Source organism: Armigeres subalbatus, chromosome 1, assembly GCF_024139115.2.
Source record: "Armigeres subalbatus isolate Guangzhou_Male chromosome 1, GZ_Asu_2, whole genome shotgun sequence".
In the NCBI taxonomy this organism is placed as follows: domain Eukaryota; kingdom Metazoa; phylum Arthropoda; class Insecta; order Diptera; family Culicidae; genus Armigeres; species Armigeres subalbatus.
Genome location: NC_085139.1, coordinates 4,936,874 through 4,962,122, shown reverse-complemented (window position 1 = coordinate 4,962,122; position 25,249 = coordinate 4,936,874). Strand labels below are relative to the sequence as shown.

At 43.2% G+C, this 25,249-nt stretch overlaps 1 protein-coding gene across 8 annotated transcripts in view; it reads right to left on the bottom strand.

The window, feature by feature from the left end:
• Nucleotides 1–25,249, bottom strand: part of LOC134220005 (uncharacterized) — a 212,489-nt gene that overhangs the window by 5,591 nt on the left and 181,649 nt on the right. For 4 of the 8 annotated variants that reach the window (XM_062698928.1, XM_062698950.1, XM_062698937.1 and 1 more), the window contains 8 exons: nt 9,536–9,671; nt 8,019–9,448; nt 7,669–7,963; nt 7,101–7,547; nt 6,691–6,870; nt 6,403–6,627; nt 5,991–6,269; nt 5,636–5,927 (listed from right to left, as the gene is read on the bottom strand). In XM_062698928.1, coding sequence (XP_062554912.1) covers nt 5,636–5,927; nt 5,991–6,269; nt 6,403–6,627; nt 6,691–6,870; nt 7,101–7,547; nt 7,669–7,963; nt 8,019–9,448; nt 9,536–9,671 — 3,284 coding nt within the window. Of the gene's footprint in view, nt 1–5,018; nt 5,320–5,635; nt 5,928–5,990; nt 6,270–6,402; nt 6,628–6,690; nt 6,871–7,100; nt 7,548–7,668; nt 7,964–8,018; nt 9,449–9,535; nt 9,672–25,249 lie in introns of those variants that run through there. The other 4 variants (XM_062698976.1, XM_062698945.1, XM_062698970.1 and 1 more) reach the window with 4 other exon arrangements.

The window sequence follows — 25,249 nt, the reverse complement described above, 5'->3', positions numbered from 1 at the left end:
TGCGTACCATCTATGGTGGAGTGCAGATGGCGGACGATACGTGGAGAAACCGAAAGTACCAAGAGTTGCATCAGTTGTTGGGAGAACCATCCACCGTTCACACCGCAAAAATCGGACGGCTTCCGTCCCTACGAATGTGGCCGACCCAGCCCAGTTCCCAGAGATCCAGTTGGGAGGCATCTGTGGGGATGTAATGCCAATAAGAAGAAGAAAGAAGAAGACTCAGCTGCCTGTTTTTCAAGATAAACTCGCAAAGATAACCCTTACTTTTTCGATTTGTGCGCCTATGTCGATCTTGGTAACGCCGTCTGACGCCATTCGGCTAGCATTGGAAGCTTTCAACATTCTCCACTGGCTACTGTGAACCTGGAAGGGATCATCGTGTTTACATCCAACGATTTGGTTTTGTTGACGTCGATGACTAAACCTGCTGACGAGGAGCGCTCGGCAAGGTCGTTGAGCTCCCTCTGCATATCATAGCGCCGTTGAGCGATCATCAGCCAATTCAAAGTCGTTTAGATGCTCTATGGTTACAGGCTGCCATAGTAGCCCACGGTTTGGTTCACGGTCAATTGCACTTACCAGAATCTCGAATCTTTAACAGGCGCCTAACTTATCCAGAAAGGTTCTCGACAACGATCAGACGGGCACAGGCGAGGCGAAGTGCGCTGCGATTAAGAGATATTATTTTCAAAGTGGGATTTTTTTTTAAATACGAGGACCAAGGTATTGTAAAGGATTAGGAGAAAATTCCTGTCCACAAAATTCAGACGATCTAGGATATTTGTTCCTTTCTTAATAACATGCTTCAAAATCAATAATATTTGCAAATGGAATTTCGTTTTCAATTGTTATTCTCTTGTAGCTCTCTTTTATTTATGTATCTACAATATATCTTTAACAATATTCCTTAATACACTCCTAGACATACATAATTAAATCACATTCATTGATTTTCATACAAAATGGTCATGCCTGAAGATTACAATCCCGACTTCTAGTGATTAGACTAAAGACATATTTTACATCCCAATCTAAAATTCCCTAAACATTCAATTACTGATTCAGTTCAATCAAAGTTAATTGCCTATATTCCGGGGATTAAACCACCCGACTTGGACATTTTTATATACATTGTTAACTCATTTATTTACTACCAGACTAAGGCCGGAGTGGCCTGTGCTGCACATAAAAGTCTTCTCCATTCAGCTTGGTCCATGGCTGCACTTCGCCAACCACGCAGTCTGCGGAGGGTCCGCAAATCGTCCTCCACCTGATCGATCCACCTTGCACCTCGCCTTCTTGTTCCCGTCGGATCGTTGTAGAGAACAATTTTCACCGGATTATTGTCCAACATTCTGTCTCACCGCAGTCTTCCGATTTTCGCGGTGTGAACGATGGATGGTTCTCCCAACAGCTGATGCAACTCGTGGTTCAGTCGACTCCTCCACGTACCGTCCGCCATCTGCACCCCACCATAGATGGTATGAAGCACTTTCCTTCAGAAAACTCCCCGTGCGCTCCTCCACGAGCATCGTCCAGGTCTCGTGTCCTTGGAGAACTACCGTTCTAATAAGCGTTTTGTGGATAGTCAGTTTTTAACGGCGGCAAACTCTATTCGATCGGAGCGTTTTGCGGAGTCCAGAGTACGTACGATTTCCAGCCACTATGCATCTCCGAATTTCTCTGTTAGTATCGCTATCGGAAGTCACCAGTGAGCCCAAGTACACGAATTCTTCAACCACCTCGATTTTGTCACCACCAATAGACACTCGTGGTGGGTGGCACATAGACCTCTCTTGAGCTTCTCCCTATCATTTACTTCGTCTGTGACGTGTTGATGACTAGTCCAATCCGTTTAGCTTCGCTTTTCAGTCTGATGTAGGCTTCCTCCATCCTTTCAAAGTTACGTGCCATGATATCAATGTCGACGGCGAAACCAATTAACTGGACGGACTTCGTGAAAATCGTACCACTCGTATCAATCCCTGCCCTTCGTATTACTCCCTCCAAAGCGATGTTGAAGAGCAGACACGAAAGACCATCACCTTGCCGTAACCCTCTACGCGTTTCGAAGGGACTCGAGAATGCCCCTGAAACTCGAACTAGGCACATCACCCGATTCATCGTCGCCTTGATCAACCGTATCAGTTTATCCGGAAATCCGTTTTCGTGCATTAGCTGACATAGCTGGTCCCGATCGATTGTATCATATGCGGCTTTAAAGTCGATAAATGGATGATGATGATTCGCGGCATTTCTGCAATACCTGACGTACGGCGAACTCCTGATCTGAGATAGAGTGTTCACCCATAAATCCCGCCTGGTACTGCCCCACGAACTCTCTGGCAATTGGTGTTAGTCGGCGGCATAAAATTTGGGAGAGTACCTTGTAGGCGGCGTTCAGCAATGTGATTGCGCGGTAGATGCTACAATCCAGCTCATCGCCCTTTTTGTAGATGGGACACACGACACCTTCCATCCACTCCTGCGGCAGAACCTCATCCTCCCAAACCTTGGTAATCAACCAGTGCAGCGCTCTAGCCAGTGCCTCACCACCGTGTTTAAACAGCTCTCCTGGTAGTTGGTCAACTCCAGGGGCTTTGTTGTTTTTCAGCTGGCCGATCTCCTCATGGATTTCTTGGAGATTCGGAGCCGGAAGTCGCATGTCTTGCGCGCCTGCTCCCAGGTTTATCAGCATACCGCCACCGTTGTCTGCCATATCGCCATTCAGGTGCTCTTCGTAGTGCTGCCGCCACCTTTGGATTACCTCACGCTCGCTTGTAAGAAAGTTCCCGTTTATATCTTTACACGTATCGGGCTGTGGCTTTTACGTGAACTGTTTAACTTCTCATAGAACTTTCGTGCGTAGCGCGGTACAGTTCCTCCGGTACAGTCTCTCCAAGGTCTCGATATTCCTGCTGGCGCTTTTTCCTCCGGAAAATCGAGTTTTGTCTATTCCGCGCCTGTTTGTATCGTGCCTCGTTCGCCCTCGTGCGGTGTTGCAGCAATCTCGCCCATGCTGCATTCTTCTCTTCAACTAACTGCTCACATTCGCCGTCATACCAGTCGTTTCTCTGATCCGGAGCCACCGTGCCTAGTGCAGCGGTTGTACACCGTCGAGAGTTTTGAGCGCAGACATACTGCAACGAGGTAGTGGTCGGATTCAATATTCGCACTGCGGTAAGTGCGTAGATTCGTGATGTCGGAGAAGAATTTACCGTCGATTAGAACGTGGTCGATTTGGTTTTCCGTTACTTGATTAGGTGATTTCCATATGGCCTTGTGGATATTCTTGCGGGGGAAGAAAGTGCTTCGGACTACCATTCCGCGGGAGACGTCCGACAGTGGGCATCCATCGTATGTCTGCTCCAGCTGTGCATAGAACGCTTCTTTCTCGTCGTCGGGTCTCCCTTCGTGTGGGCAGTGCACGTTGATAATGCTATAGTTGAAGAAACGGTCTTTTATCATCAGCTTGCACATCCTTGCGTTAATTGGTTGCCACTCCCCACTACGCAGCCAATTTACAATCCTGCGGTGCCATGCGACTTCTGCGGCCAATCTTTGGATCCGATACTACAATTACATCGTTGTGGCTAGTCCATCGACACTAAGTTGTTAATCCGGAACTACTTCTGGGCCCATAAGCTGTTGGAAAACTGGAGCTGTCGGTCAATAGCCTGACAGAAGTATCAGTCATTGGCCTGCCATGTGTGTTTTCTTTTAGATGCTCTCCTTTATTTCCAATAGGTTATGGATTCAGTGTGCTTCCACTGCGAATTTTCCGTTTACAGAGTCGTGTCACACGCTACCTGATATTTCAACAGAAAATATTCAAAAACAAGTTGACTTCGTTCTACAAAGAACGGGTCTTTTCGTTCATGGCGAACATCTGTTCTAAAAATAATCCTGGGAAGCACAAAGGTTGATGACCAATTGGTTGGTTGCCGAAAAGTGTGCTCCATCAAAGAGATTTATAATTCCTAATGTTAAAGTAACCGAAAAGCTATTAGAGCTCAGCAAGAGAGCTCTTTGCACCTTTACTGGCCTGATAACCGGACACTGCCCGAGCAGATATCACTTGAAAAATATTGGCCAGATTCAGAATGATTTCTGTCGTTTCTGTAACATGGAACGTGAAACCTCGGAACATCTGCTTTGCAGTTGTGATGCATTGTACAAGGGTAGATCTAAATTTCTAAATAGTGGCTTTAGGCAACCAGGAGATATTTGTACTGCAAATCCTGGAAAGGTAGTGGGTTTTACTAACTCAATTATACCGGACTGGGAAAATACGCGTCTTAGGTTGTTTATTTGACAAATGGTGATCAACCTAGAAGATGCGAACACATAGTTAATAGTAATCAGGGATATACCACAAAAGTTCAACTCAATGGACGCAGTGGTTCTACGCCACAAAAAAAAACTTTCCGATAAAAACATACATACTATTTACTTCTTGGAGTCGTATTTCAAAATAAACGTAATTGAGCTTCAATTTGAACCATGTTTTATCTCGCCTGTTTGAAATATGAAATGAACTCTACCCCTGAATATTTAATATATTCGTTTTCAAATAAAAAAAATTATGAAACATTGAGAAATCCCGGGATCCCAGGATTTCCCGGGATATACAAAACATTTCATCCCGAATTCCGGGCACCTCCGGGACAGAAAAAAGTTTAAGGCCAAGCCTTCCGGAATTCAAAACTAAACGCACTCGCGTTTTCAAAGGCACCCTATTCAAACAGAAGCTACGCACAACTGTAATTTTCATTATTCAAGGTTTGCTGCATCGCCTACGTTTAAATGGTTACATAATTTTCCATCACCGAATGAAAGGTTTATTTCAAGATGAATAATGCGATTGGCTTTTTCCCCCTGGATTATCTATGGATAGACAATAGGCATAGACTAAGACACAGCTTACGGAGCGGAAAGCAATCTCGTTTTGAATAAAATTCAAGCTGTAATCCAATGATGGCTGATTTGCTTTGCGCCAAAAGGACAAAATAGAAACAACATGTCTTATATAAACCATTAATAGCACATCACTTTATTGTTTCAATAAACTTCTGTAGTTGCTGCTGATTCTTACAGATATAAGCACTTTCTCTTCCTTTCCGCAAGCACAAACTATTCGAAGGATCACAATAGTAAAACTTTTATTTCGATGGCTTATTCCCATCGAAGTAAATATATTATAAAACATCAATAAACAGCATAACTTTTCCTTCAGAATTAACAAGTTTGTCTGTACTTGCTGCCAACAGTTAGTTCCTATTAAAATTTGAACCACTCAAGCACTAGGCGTAACATCTTTGAATATAAGAAGAAACGAAAGAAAGAAGGCATTTATCAACTTGGAGTTTAACATAGACGAAAAATAATAACGAAATAAAATACCGATAACACAGAGGAATAATAGCCAATTGTAACGTCTTTGATTTTTGCAGCTGACTGCCAAACAATGAAATAATGCATGAATGAAGGTTAGTGTGATAGAACGATTAACGTAGGAGTGCTGTTAATGAGCGAATTAGTAACTGGGCTTCGCCAATTCTAACCATTAGAAATGCAGCATTAGTACAGATTGTTAAAGGCTGAGGTGCAAAACAAGAATTTAATCATTAACCTCGGCTGCCTGTTTCCAGGTCTCCTTCGGGAGATTGAGCCACCGGGCGCCCTCCGGAGCCCCGTCCAGATCGTGTTCCTGCGAGGGTGAGCTCTTCAGCACGTTCGACTGGCGCATTAGGGCACTTTTCGGCGTCGACGCGTCCGCCACCTCTGGCGTGGTCGGAAGGCGTGTCGGTTCCGGTGTGGTTGGAATTTGTAGCGGCGGTGCAGCCGATTCCGACTGAACTCTTCGCTGCGGAACTTGATGGCGCGCCGACTCCCCTTCGAGATGTGCTGAAACGGTGCGGTTTCTGAACAGCGGAAAGAGAGTAAATCAGAATCGAGCCAACTGTAGTCATAGAATCGCGTCGTACCTGTCTTTGCCAAATGTGCTGCGAAGCTTGTCGTCCTGCTCGCTGAAGCTCATGTTGATGCCGGAGTCCTGGGAAGACATGGACGAGGTGAGATCTGACTTTTTGGCGATGGCACCGGTGTAGGGCAAGCCCGGACCGGAGTGCTCTGGACTTGGCGCCGTGGCAGCGTGGATTGATGAGTTTGGCCGAGGGAACGATTCCGAACGATGTTTGTCAATGTCGGCGGACTTGGGCCGGCTGGTGTCAGGAGTGGTATCGCTGTAGCGCTGCTTGGTCAATCTGAGATTTGGTTTCGAGAGGGACGGGAGGAGAAAATTTTGGAACCCTGGTTAGTAGTGCAAAAGCCCAAAAACGTTTTGTGTAGATAAAAGGATAACGTATGAGTGGGGATAAAGTGATTAGTGGTTATTACAGTCTATGTCCACCACCGCCGCCGGCCGAGTTAGCCTTGAGGATGTCAGGTGGGGAGTTTTTGCGTGACCCCAGACAACCTTCGGGCGAGATTATCTCGTCCACGGCATTCACAACATCGCGGATCTCAGATTTGACCTCGTTCATCATTCCCTTGCTGAACTCCCGGAGATAGTCAACGACGTCACTGGCTGAGATCGAATCACGCTTGCTTTCGTTGCTATTACTGAAATGAAAAATGTTATCGTGAGTAAGCGAAATCTACTGGAAGCTGATCAACCGATCGAACCTTATATTGCCAAGAGAACTCATTGTAGCCCCTGTTAAATCTAAATTGTCTGTGCTTTCTAATGCGTCCTCCACTTTGGAGATGACATCCCGAATTTCGGATTTGATTTCCGTTGCAAGCTCTTTGGTAACTTCTTTGACGTACGCTTGGATGTCTTCGGCAGTTTCGCTACAACAGCTGCTGCAAGAGAAAATGGCTTCGATTAGTCTAACCCCACCTCATTGAACAAGTCGCCATCATAACACAGACATTGAAGCAATGCGATTAAACTGCTGGATCTACGCTAAGGGAAGTGTGGTATCTACAAACTCCAAATCCATTCAGGAGATTGATCAACGAGTACATCGGAAAGGTTGAGTCTTCTAACAAAAACCGAAAAAAACGATAAAAACACGAAAAATCCTGCTAACCTTCCCAGAGGCAACGACTGCAGCAGATTCGGTAAGCTCGGTGCAAGCGACGCTGCAACTGCAGTGGCGAGATTCTCGCAGGATCCGATGCTGAGATCCGTCTGGCTACTGCAGGAACAAGAGCGCTGCTTCGGTGGCCGGGGAACAGACGAAGGCGTCGGCGACACGGGCGATCGTTCGCTAAGGCTTAACGTGCGGCCCCCATTACGGGAGGTCATCGTCATCGTTGTCGTCGTCGACGCGATCGCCTGAGATCGATGGCGCTGATGCTGGCCCAAGCCAAGACTGTTTCGCGTCTGGGGACCAAAGCAATCAAGAGTTCCGCCACCATTATCATTCCCATCATTGCAAATAGCATTAGTAGCGCAATCGAGATTAGTGAGACTACCGCGGTCGGTTGGACTGCCAGTCGTTACCGTACTCGGTGGAGATCCCCAGCTATTACATCTGTAGCAGGTTGTTCAGCGTGCATTCGACCGAAAATATAGAGTCAATTGATATTGCGATTTCGAGATACAGATTGTTTAGTCACACACATGCGTTCCGGCTTACGTCGGCCTTGACTCACCTGTTTCGACTGATGCTGACGTCGGAGGTTGCTGCTAGGTTCGTTACCTGAAGTTGATGTGGAGACGGGGGACTGAAGTTAGTGACTTCACCTCCTAACGAAAACCGAACGATTGGGGGCGACGAAGTAGGAGTTGGCGTGCGACTGCACGACTGGTTTGGTGAGCTGGAGTGCTGCCGACGAACGGAGATCTGTAGTGGAGATGCCGGAAGACTACGGCTCTTGAACCGCTTGATGTCCAGCGCTGAAAGACTATGATGCCTATGGATCATCAGAAGCGATGGATTCTCTGGAACTAGAATAGAAAGTGAAACGAATCTCTCCCTTGAAAAACCTTTAAAAAAACTTACTCGTGGTGGGATCAAATGGCACCGTATTTTTGACGCTGTGCGAATGACCCAGCAGTAATTCGTGGGCTTCCCCCGGCAGCATATACCACCTTAAACACTCTACCGAACTGCTTGGCAACTTGAGAACAACTTCATCCGATGTCGACTTTTGCGCCATTTTTCTGGAACGGTTAAACAAATTGCGTGCAGTTTGAAGACAGTCCGAATAGCTCTGTGGAAATGATCCCGGTCCGGAAATCCTTCGATCGGAAAACAACATCTTCCCATCTGTGTAGCGGATTGCACCCAACCATTTGCGCTCTTTGGCGAGAGAGTTCGAGTGGTGTCTCCATTCTCCTGTGCGATCATCTACGTCGTACTGAGGCAATAACTTCCAAGCCTCCGTAGCCACCATTTTGAGCGCCTCCAGAATAAACGCCACCTCGGCCTCCGCCATAAAATACGGAAATGTAATTCTTATGTAACCGGGATGGACGCTGGCAGCCTTCAGTGATTCGTCGTTCAGCACTTTATCGTACTCCACTGCCAGTTGCGGATTTATTCCCAGCGAATCCGATATCATATTATCCGCCGTTGCTTGAACCCCGAATACATCGTTCAGGACGGCCACTACAAAGCGATGATGTAGAAACGCCCCCCTCGGATGGCGCACCATAAAACACAACGTCGTCAATCTCTTCGCCGTAGTACACGGAGGCCCAAGTAGAGCTATCTCCGGTATCGTCCTCACATGAGCCAGTATTTGCTTGCAGATTTTCTCCATTCGACTCATGATTGCTTGGACTCCCAGGGATTCCTTCAGCTGTAAAACTAGACCTGCCCGAACAGCTTCGACTACACCAACGGTGTCGTTCAGGCAGGAACCCGAACTTTCAATTATCTTACGTTTGATCACCAACACCCCAGGAGCTTGCACTCCACCCACCATCTTGTTGCAGTGGAAAAATATGGCATCTTTTTGAGCACCCGGAAGAATGGGGTTTGTCACGATGGGCGCACAAGAGGCAACAATGCTGTGATCCCAAATCGACAGTGCGTCATACTGGTGGAGCAAAATTGTAGTCGCTACATCGTCTGCCAAGATCCCCGTCAGGCGCGAAGCGCCCGAGAACAACCCCACCATGGTCCGCTTCGTTTCTGAGTACTGCATCAACCGCTTCTCCAAGTCCACCAAATCCAGAAAGCCTTCGTGGTTTTTGATTATCCGTTCAACATGCCATCCGGCATCGATCCACAATCGGAGGTTTCTGATAGGTTCTGAGGTGCTTACGAACAGGACCGGCGACAGAGACTGGGCGACGGTTCGCGGGTGATGATGACCACAGTTCGACAGCAGGAAACATAGTCGTTCCGCTGGGTTATCACAAAAGATCACTTCATCTTCGGGCGTGGCACCGACGGCAACCCGTACCAGGTCCCGCGCTTCGTTGCTGCACGTGGCGAGTGAGAAGGAAAAACATGTCGGAATGGAACGTATAGATCATGTTAAGAGAATCGAGGGAAAAGGAGATACTTACTCGTAAAGGTGTGACTGAAGACCGGTAACGGCGGAGATGCAGTTTGTGTCACCAAATGCCGGCAGGACTTCTTTGTTGATGTAGTCTTCGAGGAACTGGAGGGAGCGGCCCGACGAGGCATAATCGGCATAGACGACTGCAAAGAAACGAATTGATTGTACGCATATGTTAGACACATTTTTGAAGCAGAGCTTGGAGGTGTAGGAATAGGAATTGAAAGGTTGAAATATGAATTCAGCTTTCGCGGACTTTTGTGGTGGAAAGACTATATTTGTACTGTTTGTAATTTACAATTTACACAAAGGCGAATCAATAGAGTAAGTGCGTTAGTGACACTATGCGGCGCTAAACGCGTACCACGCGGAACGCCTAGTTGGGGAAGCTGTCATAAACATATTGAATAAAGTTAATCTTATCATAAACAATATAGTGTACTACAAAATTTCAACTCAATGGACGCAGTGATTAGCAGCAGATAAGATACGGCGCCATGCTGGCGAGGGCCTATTTTATTGGACTTTCGATTAAAAAAATAAAAGGCTGAGTTTGATAAACGAAACATAAAAAATAACTTTTATTGATCACGACTGTTCGTAACGAGTTCACTTTGGAGAATGAGAGAAAAGGCGCGTGAAGCGCAAACGATGATGTGTCTAGAACAAGGTGGGTATAGCTCATAAGGTGTACCACAACAAGATGATTGGTGGCAAGGTAGTTGTTCACACCAACACTCCTCCTCAACTTAAGTTGCCATCCTACGATGAAAGCCCCATCATACGAGAAAACTTCAAAATCTTCACTGCACCCACCGGTTTAGTGAGAGCATCAGCTACCATGTCTTCAGTTGGGCAGCGACGACTTTTACGATCAGTGCTAACGAACTGGATGCAACTCTGATTATCCTCCATTACCTTGATTGGACCTTTCAGCTCTTCCCCCATTTCAATCAACAGATTCTTCAGCCAGATTAGCTCCTGACTTGTTTCACATAGCGCCACATATTCAGATTCCATTGACGATAACGTGATGCAGGTTTGGCTCCGACTTGCCCACGATACTGCTCCACCAGCATATTTGAATACAAAACCAGTTGTAGATTTTCTTGTACTCACGTCGCCGGCCCAATCAGCATCCGAATAGCCGATCAGTTGTCCATTTTCGTCGCCATACACTAATTTCCACTCATTAGTTGCCTTCAGATAACGAACTACACGCTTGGCCGCAACCCAATCTGCTTCAGTAGGCGAACACACTTTGCGACCTAGTATCGCCACACTAGCTGCTACGTCCGGCCTTGCACAAACAGAAATGTAGAGTAGCGCTCCGACGAGACTACGATATTCGTTCCCATCGGCTAATTTTGCACTCTTATCCTCTGCACCCAAAAAACCTTCTTCCATAGGCGTTTTAGCCCGTTTCGCATCACAAAGACCAAATCTATCTGCAACCTTCTTTATGTACCCTCCTATTGAAACACTGTACTTTTAGTCATTGTTTCTATCTATCTTCAAGCCCAAAAACTGATTAGGCTCTCCGAGGTTTGTAACTTCAAAATAGTCTTTCAACATACTGTACACCGAATCAATTTCAGCTTCGTCTTCACAGCCAACCATTATGTCGTCAACATATACTAACAGGTAAACACGTTTCCCATGTACCAATTTTGAATACAGGCACGGGTCAGTAACACTTTGCACAAAACCCATTTCCAAAAGAACACCATGTAGCCGTTGATTCCAGCATCGAGCTGACTGCTTGAGTCCGTAAATGCTCCTTTTCAAACGACAAACCATATTTTCTTTTCCCTTCACTGCATATCCAGGCAGTGGCCTCATGAAAATCTCTTCGCTTCGTTCACCGTACAAGTAGGCCGTTTTCACATCGAAATGTTTCAATGTCATTTTTCTTCTGCTCGCCACTGCCAACAGTACACGAAGAGTTGCGTGGCTCGTAACAGGTGCAAACACCTCGTCGTAATCGACTCCATACTTTTGAGAGTATCCCTGAGCCACCAGACGTGCTTTGTACTTCGTAACTTCTCCAGCTGCATTGCGTTTGAGCTTGTATACCCAGCGACAACCGACCACCTTTCGCCCAGCAGGTAACTTCACGATCTCCCATGTTCCGTTTTGTTGATGAGATTTCATTTCTTCTAACATCGCCGCTTTCCATTTTTCTTTCTTCTCACAGGAAAGTGCTTCACGAAAAGTTTTCGGTTCTGCTTCATCATGATCCAGCGATTCAACGGCAAAAATCTCTTCAATCAATCTGCGAGGCGCAACTCCTTTCGTGGTTCGTTTTGAACGTCGGGCAATTTCATCCAAAGGAAATCCATGGAATGAACCATCTCCTTCGGAAACTGTGTCGTAAAATGATTCGTTGAAATCAGTTTCTTCTTGCGATTCCATGTCAGCTTCCACTTCCTCAAGCTCACGCCGAGGCGCATCCACCGATGGCAACATCAGTGGTACTTCCAGCACTCCTCCTGTTTCCAGACCATGGCAACTAACAGCTTCCTTCGTATCGCACAATTCAAGGAATTTTGCATCCCTACTAATCATAATTAAATTCGTTGCAGGATTCAAGAAACCAGTGGCGTAGCCAGAAAATTGGTCTGGGGGGGTTTCCGAACATTTTTTTTTCGAAAAAAAAAAATTCTTCTAAAAATTTTGTCTTTGGGGGGGGGGTTTATGGCCAAAACCACCCCCGTGGCTACGCCACTGCAAGAAACGATACGCCTTACGACCGTCAGCGTACCCAACGAAGACCAGTTGTTCTGATTTCTTATCAAGCTTCCGTCGCCTTTCTTTGGGAATGTGCACGTATGCTTTCGAACCGAAGATCCGCAAATGTCCGTACGACGGTTTCTTATCATGCCAAAGCTCGTACGATGTTTTGGTGACAGTTGATGAGGGTAAACGGTTCTGCAAGTAATTTGCAGTGCAAATCGCCTCCCCCCAATACTGCTTCTCCAAATTCGACTCCGCAAGCATGCACCGAAGCATCTCAGCTAGATAACGGTTCTTCCGTTCCGCAATACCGTTCTGTTGTGGTGAATACGGCGCCGTCAACTCGTGCACGATACCACTTTCCGCAAAAAACTTCCGCAACGAACTACTCAAATACTCGCCACCGCCATCGGAACGCAACTTCTTTGGAAAATGTCCAAACTGATTTTTCACCAGACAGCAATATTCCCGGATTTTTTCTTCAGCGTCCGATTTACGCCGTAATAGATACACTACACTATAACGCGAAAAATCGTCCACTAGCACAATATAAAACCGATTGCCACTAGGCGTTTCTTCTTCCATCGGTCCACCCAAGTCAGTGTGCACAAGATCTCCTACCGCAATAGATTTACTGTCCGACACTTTCGGGAACGATTCACGAGCCATTTTCCCCTCACAACACGGACCGCACACTGACTGCACTGTGCATGGATCTAGTTTCAACCCGTATCCCAAATTGTCACGCACTATTTTATCTACTACTTGCATATCACGATGGCCAAGACGTCGATGCCACAGATGCCTGCACAATTCCGAATGCTTCGAATTTACCAGAAATGCCTTTTCAGGAACATGCTTTAAGTGGTACAAGCCACCTTTGCGTTGACCAACTAATACCGACTCATTTACTTTCAGAATACGGCATTCGTTCTGTTCGAACAACACACTACACCTCAAGTAGGTAATCCTACTCACCGACAGCAAGTTACCAGCAAGAAACGGAACATGTAAAACATTGTCGGGTCGCACTTTGATTTTCACACCATCGCAATTAAATGACACTAGCTTGCCCGTGCCGCTACCAGACGATTCAATGGGTTTTCCATCCGCCAAACAGACTGCTGTTGCTCTTGATTTATTCACGGCATCCAACAATGTAGCATCACTTGTCATGTGAGCCGTTGCACCTGAATCCAGATACCAAAACCAGGATCCCACTTTATTCCCCGCCGCCAAATACACTTCAAAACCAGAAACAGATTTAACAGCAACGTTTGCCTTTGGATTTTCGGACTCCTTATCACGTTTGCCTAGCATGAGCTTTTGACAATCACGGCGAAAGTGGCCAGTTTTCTTGCAGTAATGGCACGTCACTTCTTTCTTCACTTTCGGCTTACTCGCATTCATATTTTGTATTTAGCCGAACTGATCACCAGTGCCTTATCATCACGACACTCGCTGTCCACGCGTCGACGACCTTCGTCAAGCAGCTTACCTTTTACAAAATCCACTGTAAGGTCTGCATCCGGTCGACTTTCAAGAGCTACGATCAAACCGTCATATGATCTCGGAAGACTGGACAACATCAATGCGACGAACCAGTTGTCTTTCACTTCCTCGCCCAAAGCAGTTAAACGTAACCGCAGCGCCGACATCTCCTTCAAGTGTTCCGCCTATTGCCATTTTCCGGCATCCGGATAGTGATCAACTGTCACACCACGTGGATAATGCTGGAAAGAGATGCACGCTCGTGATAGTCTTTTAACACTAGCAACCCTATAACCAGAGACCGGCGGAGTGAAAAACTGTCGAAATGGCAACGTATGAAAAGGTGTGATATCGTGGAAATAATACTGGCATCACTTGAACTTTTTGCTGGACTCTTATGGGTGAAAAAAGTAAACAAGTCGATTTGGAACCGCTTTTGACGGTTTGATTGGAAACAAGATGGCGTCTTTGCCGATCTCTTATTCTAGTATTTCTATTTAACACATCCCACATCTCTTTCGCCGTCGTCTTCGTCATGACATGAATCAGTTGTGTATCCTCCAGAGCCAAACCAATCAACGCCTGCGCCTTCTCATCTTCTGAGATCCAGGTCGCATCATCAGTTGCGGGTTTTGGCTCGGTTAACACCTTCAACAACTTTTCCCTCGTCAGAAGCAGACGCATCTTAAATTTCCACACCGCATAGTTTCCATCATTCAACTTTTCAACCGTCACTTTCGTGTCCGCCATCTTGTTTTTCACAAGCACACCACGGCACTCCCGAAACGCGAATAGCAAAAAATTTCACCGATGCAAAACAAAATGCACTACCGCGCGAGAAAAATAATCAACAAACTCAACCACTCAAACGTAAACTGGGCCAATAACCTATTGGACTTTCGATTAAAAATAAAAGGCTGAGTTTAACAGGAGGATGAAACGCCTGTCATCCGCGGTACAATGGCACTCTACCCAACATCGTTTTTGGTACTTCTGTTTTTGGTACCCTGTTTCTGGGTAGTATACCCGAATGCAGCGCTCATTTTGGGTGATTGGTTCGTACGCAGTTAGTGCCAATTATCGGCAATTAATTTCTCCTGGCGAAAACTTGCAATTAGTTAAGGTACATCGAGTCTTTTGTGTTTGTATGGCTTCTTTATGTCGAAAAATAGCTCGTCGATACTTCTGAAGTTTTGTTAACATGAATTAAACAAAATTAAAACAAAAACATTGTACACCATATTGAATGAATGGTGGGTAGGCGTATTAGCCTTCTCTTCAGTCCCCTGGAGTTTCATGAACGAAACATAAAAAATAACTTTTATTGATCACGACTGTTCGTAACGAGTTCACTTTGGAGAATGAGAGAAAAGGCGCGTGAAGCGCAAACGATGATGTGTCTAGAACAAGGTGGGTATAGCTCATAAGGTGTACCACAACAAGATGATTGGTGGCAAGGTAGTTGTTCACACCAACATATTTACCCGTGCGCCGACAAAACAAAACCATGCTAAGGGTGGCTGAGTTCGATGGAACCCATGGAACGATGATACCAACGAACAAGCCGGTCGAGAAGATGTCATCACTTAAGCTGCTCTGCATCAACAGTTGCATTGTCGGAGACAGAAAGGCCAGGACTAGTTGAAACCATAAAATGGTCAGATTTGACACGAAATCCTGCTCAAAGAATATGCGGAACCAAGGAATCATGAGGTGTATAAATGCTCTCCTTGCATTCAACGAGAGATAGATGCGGAGATCGAGCGCTTCAAGCATCTTGATGTAATTCATTCCAAGTTAATTGCCTATATTCCGGGTATTGAGCCACCCGGAATGGTTATTAATTACTGTGTCGAAATTCGATTTATGCATATGCGCAACATGTGGCAGATGTAGTTCGAAAAATGTATTGAAGGGTAATCATTTCCTTCGGTGGAATTCGATCCCACGAAACCAGTACGCTAGACAGGTGCTTTCCCTACTAGGCCTAAGACCTCGGTCGTCCTCCGCAGCTTATCGTGTACTGAGGAAACCACATTCCCAGCACCAGTCACGTAGCCAAGCTCTCGCAATCTATTTTCAGAACTAACTCTCTTTCATGTATTATTTGTACAATGACAACCAATTAGGATGAGTATTAAATATAAGTGCAGCTAGGATCATGTTCTGCTTTACAATCCCTCCCCAGGCCATCTGCGATGCACCACAATAACGTGCACTCCCCAGTCCCCACACGAAGGGAGACCCGACGACGAGAAAGAAGCGTTTAATACACAGCTGGAGCAGACACATGAGAAGAAGAATGCAGCATGGGTGAGATTGCTGCAACACCGCACGAGGGCGAACGAGGCACGATGTAAACTATCGCTTTAACCTGTTGCCAGGTTAGATTTCGGTCGACTTCTTTTATTTCTTTATTGAGGCTTCGCCGCCATGAGCCTCTGGGTCTGCTTCTGCTGCGATGTCCCGCTGGGTTCCTGTCTAATGCTTGTTCACAGATTTCGTTTCCGCCCCTACGTAGAGTGTGGCAGACCCAGGCCCACTTCCGATCCCGAATTTCTGTTGCTATCGGCCTCTGGTGACAACGACGATGGAGCTCGTTGTTTGAGATCCAGTTGTGAGGCCACCAGGCCCGAATTAAATACCGCAGGCATCTGTTAATGAACACCTGCAGCCGTTGAGTGTTCTCCACTGATACACACCATGTTTCGCTAGCGTATAACAGCACAGATTTCACGTTAGAGTTGAAAATTCGTATTTTGGTGCGTTCACTTATCTGCCTGTTTCTCCAGATATTTCTTAAACTCGCAAAGGCAGTCCTTGCTTTCTTGATCCGTGCGCCTATGTCGATCTTGATACCGCCGTCTGACGCCATTTGGCTACCAAGAGATGGGAAGCTTTCAACATGCTCCACTGGTTGCCCGGCTACTGCGAAACTGGAAGGAGTCAGCGTGTTTACATCCAACGATTTGGTTTTGTTGACGTTGATGACTAAACTTGCCGAAGAGGAGTGCTTGGCAAGGTCGTTGAGCTTACTCTACATATCAGAGCGCCGTTGCGCGAGGAGTGCAACGTCATCAGCCAATTCGAAGTCGTTTAGGTGCTCCATGGTTATAGGCTGCCATAACAGCCCGCGGTTTGGTTCACGGTCAATCGCATCTACCAGAATCTCGTCGATTACGATGAGAAACAGCAACGGAGATAGAAAACATCCTTGCCTCACACCAGCTACGATTCGGATAGGATCGGACAAGACCTCATTGTGCAGCACTCTACACGAAAAGGCCTCGTACTGTGCTTCGATGAGGCCGATGATTTTCTCAGGAACCCCCTTGCGTCTCAGGGCGCCCCACATACTCTCGTGATTGAGACGGTCGAAAGCTTTTTCGTAGTCAATGAACACCAAGTAAAGGGTCTCTTGGAATTCGTTGACCTGCTCCAGAATTATGCGGAGCGTGACAATATGGTCCACACAGGATCTTCCGGCACGGAATCCGGCCTGCTGCCGCCGGAGAGTCGCATCGATCTTGTAACGAACGCGAATCAATCAATTTGCATTTCAAACTCAAGTTGTCATTTTCGTTAAGCTATACAGCGCACCGCATGGCATATTGTTAGTTGCAATATGCGCATAGTTGATAATTCTCTGCTACCCGAGACAATTATGTCATAAACTAATCTTCTACGAAGGACCAAGAAAGAGACCCATAAATTGTAACAAAAATATTGACGCACCGATAGTGGCGGCGATAACAAAGTAGAGATAATAAGAAAGGGACCCAAAAGATAATGAGTCAAAATCAGGTAGAATATATTGTACATTCATTTATATATACGGCTTAGCATTAGTAATAAAGTTAGTTCTAGACCACAGTTCTACAGTGTATGTTTTCTACATCCGAAAATCCGTAAGTCACCGGCGTCACATTTTGGTGAACTACCAGAGAGGAAAGTACTCGCGACGTTGTGTTGAAATTGTGCAGTGATACCGGCGCGCGGAGATCAACTAGAATAAGTGGAAAGGACTCCGACAAAAATAAAAAATAAAAATTGTCGTAATAAATAGCTAGAGTGATTGATTTTGTAACGTGGTATACTGGAGTGGACTGGTACGCCAGGAGTGCAGTCTGAGTGTTGTGCATTGTCACAAAATTTAACTGTTACAAATCTTGAGCCAATAGTGGCAAACATTCGAAAGTTGTGAATAGATATTCACGAATCGTGTCTAAAATACCTTGTGTGTTGAATATTAAAACCCAGAGTGGTAATTCAAGTGAAACTAGGACATTGGACATTTTGAAAATAGTGAAACTGCAGTGTGTGAATTAACAAAAAGGTTGGAAATACCTTTGTAAGCTGTCATCAGAAGTGAACGCGCAGATCCGGCAAAAGGAAACAGAGAAGCAAAGTAGCAGCAAACAACCAGGTGATAGTAAAGTGAACATTTGCGATGGCAAAATCAAAAGCTATGTTCCAATTCGTGGAAAATAAGAACGGAAACTGCCGTTTATGCAAGGAAGCTGACACCAAGGATAATATGGTGTCTTGTGACGATTGTGATAGGTGGTTCCACCTTAGTTGTGTGCAACTTAAGCATACGCCGACAAAAGAAGAGCGATTCCTTTGCGCAAAATGCGAATATCTGGAAAACGAACGAGCGAAATTATTGGACGTAAAATGAAATTTGATTTAGCGAACCAGCTAAATGAATCGCTGAAAATTCAACAAGATGTGGCAAACAGACGTCAGTCTGAAGGTCCTTTAAATGTGACGAGGCAAGCCTTAATCAAGCTTCCAAAATTTAGTGGAGAGGCTCGTGAATGGCCGAAATTCAAAAGCATTTTTAATGACACATCTGCCGAAGGTAGATTTACCAATCTCGAAAATTTATCAAGATTGGAAGAAGCTCTGTATGGCCAAGCTGCCAAGAGCGTGTCAAATTTGATGATAGGGGCAGCTAATGTTCCTAAAATAATGCAACGGCTTGAAGAAATTTATGGGAGACCGGAGGCTATTTATCAGCAATTATTGAACGAGCTGACAAAAACATTGAATCAACCCAAACTCCATACAATCGATATTGCTAACGCATTGGACGATTTGGTTGTGACAATGGAAACATTGGCCAAGCCAGAATTCCTTCATGATTATCGGTTAATTACTGACATAGTATCAAAGCTACCATTTAGTATGCAGATAACATGGACAGAAGCGCTTCAAAGAAATGTCAGTCAGCCAACTCTCCATGATTTGAATAAGTGGCTGCAAACTCACGCAACGACATTACGGAGATTAGCACCACCTACAAGAAAGGAACAAAAGCCCAGAATCAATATTCATAACAATCCTTTCAAAATGCAGTGCAACGTTTGTAAGCATGAGCATCAAACGTTCAAGTGCAATATATTGAAAAACCTCAATGTTGAGCAAAGGCAACAACGAATTCAACAATTGAAACTGTGTTTTTTGCCTGAACAAAGGACACGGTAGTAAGGTTTGCAGAAGCAAGCGAGAATGCAAAATAGACGGTTGCAAGGGAATGCACAATCGTTTATTGCATAAATCAGCCGTCGAGAAACCCAAGGAAAATCCAAATCTGGAGAAGGACAAAACTAACAATAATCATCATGGAAATCGGAAATCAACGGTATATTATCAAATAGTACCAGTAACGTTGCAGAATGGAAAACTCTCTTTGAAACATTCGCTTTCCTTGATCCCGGCTCGTCATTGCCTTTTGGATCAATCGGTAGCGGATAAACTTGGGCTCCATGGACGGTCAGACCCACTGGAATTAACCTGGACGCAGAACGTTTCAAAGGAATCACCTAGCCGAAGAGTACAGCTGTGGATACGCGGACATGGAGAAAAAACTTATTCAATGAAGGATGTCAGGACCATCGAGAACATTGAACTTCCAACGCAAACATTGGATATTAAACACATGAAGAAGGAGTTCACTTATTTAGCTGATGTTCCAGTTCAGGGATACGTCAACGCCAAGCCCATGATTTTAATTGGCATGGAGCACGCTCATTTGTTGTTGACGACCGACAGAAGGGTAAGTGACGAGAACTCGCCGATGGCAGCGCGTACCAAACTAGGATGGTTGATTTTCGGTAAGGTATATAGAGGTGAGCCTTCATATTCTTTTGCATTAGAGAGCATGAAAGTACAGATTTGAGAGCAATTTTGAAAATTATTGTTCTACTGAAAACTTTGGAGTCAACGTCGTTAATAAATTACCAAAATCAGCAGAAGTAGAAAGAGCTGAATCAATTATTAAAAATACAATTAAATATGAAAACGGACATTACTCAATAGGATTATTGTGGAAAACTGAAAGTATGAGTTTCCTCCAAGTTTTAATAATGCTTTCAAACGTTTGGAAATGTTGGAGAAGACATTAGCTAGGAAACCAGAGCTAAGAAAATGGGCAATTGAGTCATTTGAAGGATTTGTTAAAAGGGTTATGCCTGTAAGCTTAGCCCACGTGAGCTACTACAGGAACATCCAAACACCTATTATTTACCTCATTTTATTGTGACAAATAAAAACAAAGTCCCACCTAAATCAAGAATTGTTTTTGATGCAGCTGCAGCAGTAGAAGGAGTATCTTTTAACTCAGCACTGCTTTCAGGTCCTGACACAGTAAAATCTTTGTTCGGTGTTTTGCTAAGATTCAGAGAGTTCAAAATCGCTGTTACAGGGGATATACAAGAAATGTTTCAGCAAATAAAAATTGTTATGGAAGATCAGCCTGCACAAAGATACCTTTGGAGACAATGTGAGGCCGATAGGGATCCGAGCGTATATGTGATGGAATCAATGATTTTTGGATCAACGTGTTCTCCTGCTTGTGCTCAAGCAGTGAAAATTATAATGCACAGCTTTTTAAGGATGATTTTCCAAAGGCTTCTGAGGCTTCTGAAAATAACTTTTATGTTGATGATTATTTGGATAGCTTTGATGAAATTAAAGAAGCATCTGAAGTTGTTCAGGGTGTTATAAATATTCAACAGTATGCTGGATTTCATCTAAGAAGTTTTATTACAAATTCGCAACAGCTTGCCAACGTTATTCCTTCAGAAAGACTTCATGTTTCAGAAATAAAATGGTTCGAGAATAAAGAAATACCAACTGATAAAGTATTGGGTATCTATTGGAATACATCAACTGATTTGATCGAATTTCAATTAAAACTTGATCGATTGAATTACAAGGTTGATTACAAAGAGAGAAACTCTCTCGTTTGTAATGAGTATTTACGATCCATTAGGGTTAATTTCGAACTTCACAATTCATGGTAGAATTCTTTTACAAAATGGCATAAAGAATCTTCTGATTGGGATAGCCAGTTACAAGATAGTTTATCAAATTTTGGAACTCTTGGATAGATATGCTTAAACTTGTCACCCATTTTAAGATTCCAAGATGTATGACCTTGAAAAATGCATTATTTTATGAATTGCATATGTTCGGAGATGCTTCGGAAAATGCTTTTGCTGCCGTTGTGTATCTGAAAAGTGTTACTGAAAATGGCACTGATGTGAATATAGTGTCAGCAAAGGCAAGAGTTTCACCGAATAAAATGTTATCTATACCACGTTTAGAGTTGCAAGCAGCAATATTAGGGACAAGATTGTTGAATACCGTAAGGAAAGAATTAAGAATTTCGATTTCAAAATGCGTCATGTGGTCAGATAGCCAAACTGTCCTAGCATGGATTAATAGTCAGCATAGGCGGTATAAGCAATTCGTAGCTCATCGAGTTGCTGAAATCTTAGAAACAACTTCAATGAATCAATGGAGATATATAAAATCATCATTAAACCCTGCTGATGAAGGTACAAAATTAAAAAGGGAGCATCATTATGGCTCAATGGACCATCATTTTAAGAAAATCAGAAAGTTATTGGCCAAACTGGACAGTAAGTATGGAAACTGATGAAGAGCTGAGAAACTATGTAAACATTCATCAAAGAATACATCCTTACTCTTTTATTCAGGACGATTATTTTTCGGACTGGTGGCGTTTGGTTAAGCTGAACTCTAATAATAAAAAGTTTACTGATTGGGTTAAAAATAAAACAGATTTTGATCGTAGCACTAATTATGATGATGTAAAATTGGTTGAAAACGCGATATTCAAAAAGCTCAATGGGATTGTTTCATGGAGGAAGTAACATTACTGAAAGAAGGTAAAGAAATAGAAAAATCCAGCAACTTACGAAAATTGAGTCCAATGCTTGATAATCATGGAGTACTCAGAGCAAGAGGAAGATTGGAACACGCAAGAAGCATACCCGAATCAGCAAGAAAGCCTATTATATTACCATATGAACATAATATTTCTTTTAATTGTAAAGACATATCATGAACGGTATTTGCATCAGAATGACAATGTCGTAATTGCAGCTATTCTTCAAAAGTTTTGGATTATTAAACAAAGGTCACTTTTGAAAAAGGTCAAGAAATATTGCCAAGAATGCATTATTGCTAACGCAAAACCAGTACCACCCATGATGGCACCCTTACCAGATTATCGGACCGAATCTTTCTTGTAGGGGTGATCGGGGCAATATGGGCCACCTAAGGAAATCGTTCCGAAAAGCGCTGAAAAACTCAAAAAAGCATCGTTCAAATGTAGTTATAGACTTATACTAGAGAATGTCACCTTCCATATTACGTCGATGAATGACGAAAAATGCGTTTGGAAATTGTTGGAATGCACTTTTGAAAATATATTGATTTCAATGTGTGTTCCCGACTATACGGGGCAATATGAGCCACCATTTGGGGCAGTATGGGCCACCCTTCCAAAACCTTTATTTAGGCGAAAAAAGTATCGTAATATAGAAGAATATGATATTCCTATAACAGTTGTGAGTATTCCATATCAAATAAAATGAAAAAAATGCACAACAGCGGACTGAACTGATTTGCCACTCTTCACCGTTTGAACAGCCACATTTCAATTGGTCAATGGTCATTTTTTCTGTTTCTATCGCAGTAATGCGCTGTTGTAATTTTTTCGTAATGAATCTTACATATATGATAATATTCTTGTATTTGAATACTGAAATTTGAACTTATTCGCATTTTAAGGCCAGATATCTTGTTCTATGCAGGTATGCCCATATTGCCCCATAGAGACTGGTTTTGGGAAAAAAAAAGTTTTATGATAAATTCAGATTTGTATCAATATAAATATGTGTGCACAATATTCAATTTTAATATATCTTTTGATTGTGGTGTATTTTTGACCTGTATTTTAATCAGTTTTGTGTCAAAACCTTATTTATAAACTTGAAATCTTATAATAATTTTGCCTATGAAGTGAAAATTTACATTTTCAAGTATATTTTCATGTTTGAATTGAATTTTAATGCGGTTTTCACGTTGATGCATATGTGGAACATCCTCTTAAAGATCATAGAACTTTTACATGATAAAACTTGTCAATAAGCTCAAAATGAGGGTGGCTCATATTGCCCCGTATGTTCATATTACCCCTACTGCCCCTATCCATTTACGCATACTGGAGTGGATTACTTTGGTCCATTTGAAGTTGCAGTAAAACGATCAAGAGAAAAACGTTGGGGTGTGATTTTTACATGTATGTCTAGTAGAGCAGTTCACATCGAAATGGCTGAGAAGTTAGATACAGATTCTTTTATTGTCTGTTTGCGAGGAAAAGTTAAGCACCTTTACAGCGATAATGGCACGAACTTTGTTGGAGCTGACAATGAATTAAAAGAACTAATTGTGAATATTGATAAAAGAATGAGAAACGGTGATGCGGCAGCATTAGCCTTAAAATGGACATTCAATCCTCCCGCGGCATCGCATTTTGGCGGAGTATGGGAGAGGCTTATTAGAATCATAAAGTTATCACTATACAAAATGCTGAAGCAGTATGGTAGTCGTTTACCACGACCAGCAATTTTAAGATCTGCTCTGATCCAAGTAGAATTTATTTTAAACTCTCGTCCTTTAACACACATACCAGTAGAAGATATCGACGACGAAATAATGACACCATTTCATATTCTAATTGGTCGTGCTGGAGAATATGTACCACCTTATGATCCAACAGCAATTCACTTAGAAAAACATCATTGGAAAAAGGTTCAAAACTATGGGAAATATTTTTGGGATCGGTGGACGAAAGAGTACCTTCCATTGTTGTTGAAACGAAATAAATGGACTAATCAAATTGAACCTATTAAAGTTGACGATATTGTTGTAATAACTGATGATAAGGCACCTCCTGGAACATGGTTGAAAGGTCGAGTAATCAGTGTTAGAATGGCTAAAGATGGACAAGTAAGATCTGCTGAAATTAAAACATCTAAAGGTATTTATAAAAGGCCAGCCGTCAAAGTGGCAGTTTTAGATGTTCGGAAAATTCAAAAGCCAAAGCCATCTTTAGAAACAAATGATGATTTATTTCAACAAACTCAAAACTTTCAAGGAAGGCATGACACAATTCCACTTTAGAACCGAAGAAACTAGATTCACCAGATTTAATCCCGAATCAAAATGATCATGAAGAAATGTACGTGTAGCATCTTCTGTAGTTTATAAAATTTTAGCTGGACAAAATCCTAATACTCAAGGCTTTAGATTTGATGCTTTATTATCTGAGAAAATAATTGATGGTGCAATACATAAGTACTGGAACAAAGTGTTGTCTTGGAGCACATGGTTGGGAAACACTACGTCAACATTCATCGGTATTTACCTATTCGCTCGAGGTTTAAAATTTATTGTTGATACAATCATACATAGTCAGATATTATATGACATCTATGGTTTCAGTTGGAAACTAATAGCATCATTCTGGGACTCATTAACTAATTTTTGTCGCATAAAAACATTAGAAGGGAGACGGTAAACAAAATGGAAAATAATAGATGTTCAGAAGAGAATCAACAACCAAACAATGAAACAGAAGAAACAGAAATGAACCTGTATAGAGGAAATGTGTATCCAAAAATCAACACAAATGTCTAGTCCTAAGTAAAAGACAATATCAATATCATTTCATAATAAGTAATAAATCGCTTATCGATAGTTATTATTGTAAATCTAGTAGATTTACGGGGTCCGGAATGTAACGAACGCGAATCAATCAATTTGCATTTCAAACTCAAGTTGTCATTTTCGTTAAGCTATACAGCGCACCGCATGGCATATTGTTAGTTGCAATATGCGCATAGTTGATAATTCTCTGCTACCCGAGACAATTATGTCATAAACTAATCTTCTACGAAGGACCAAGAAAGAGACCCATAAATTGTAACAAAAATATTGACGCACCGATAGTGGCGGCGATAACAAAGTAGAGATAATAAGAAAGGGACCCAAAAGATAATGAGTCAAAATCAGGTAGAATATATTGTACATTCATTTATATATACGGCTTAGCATTAGTAATAAAGTTAGTTCTAGACCACAGTTCTACAGTAGGGCAGTTCAAATTTCAAAA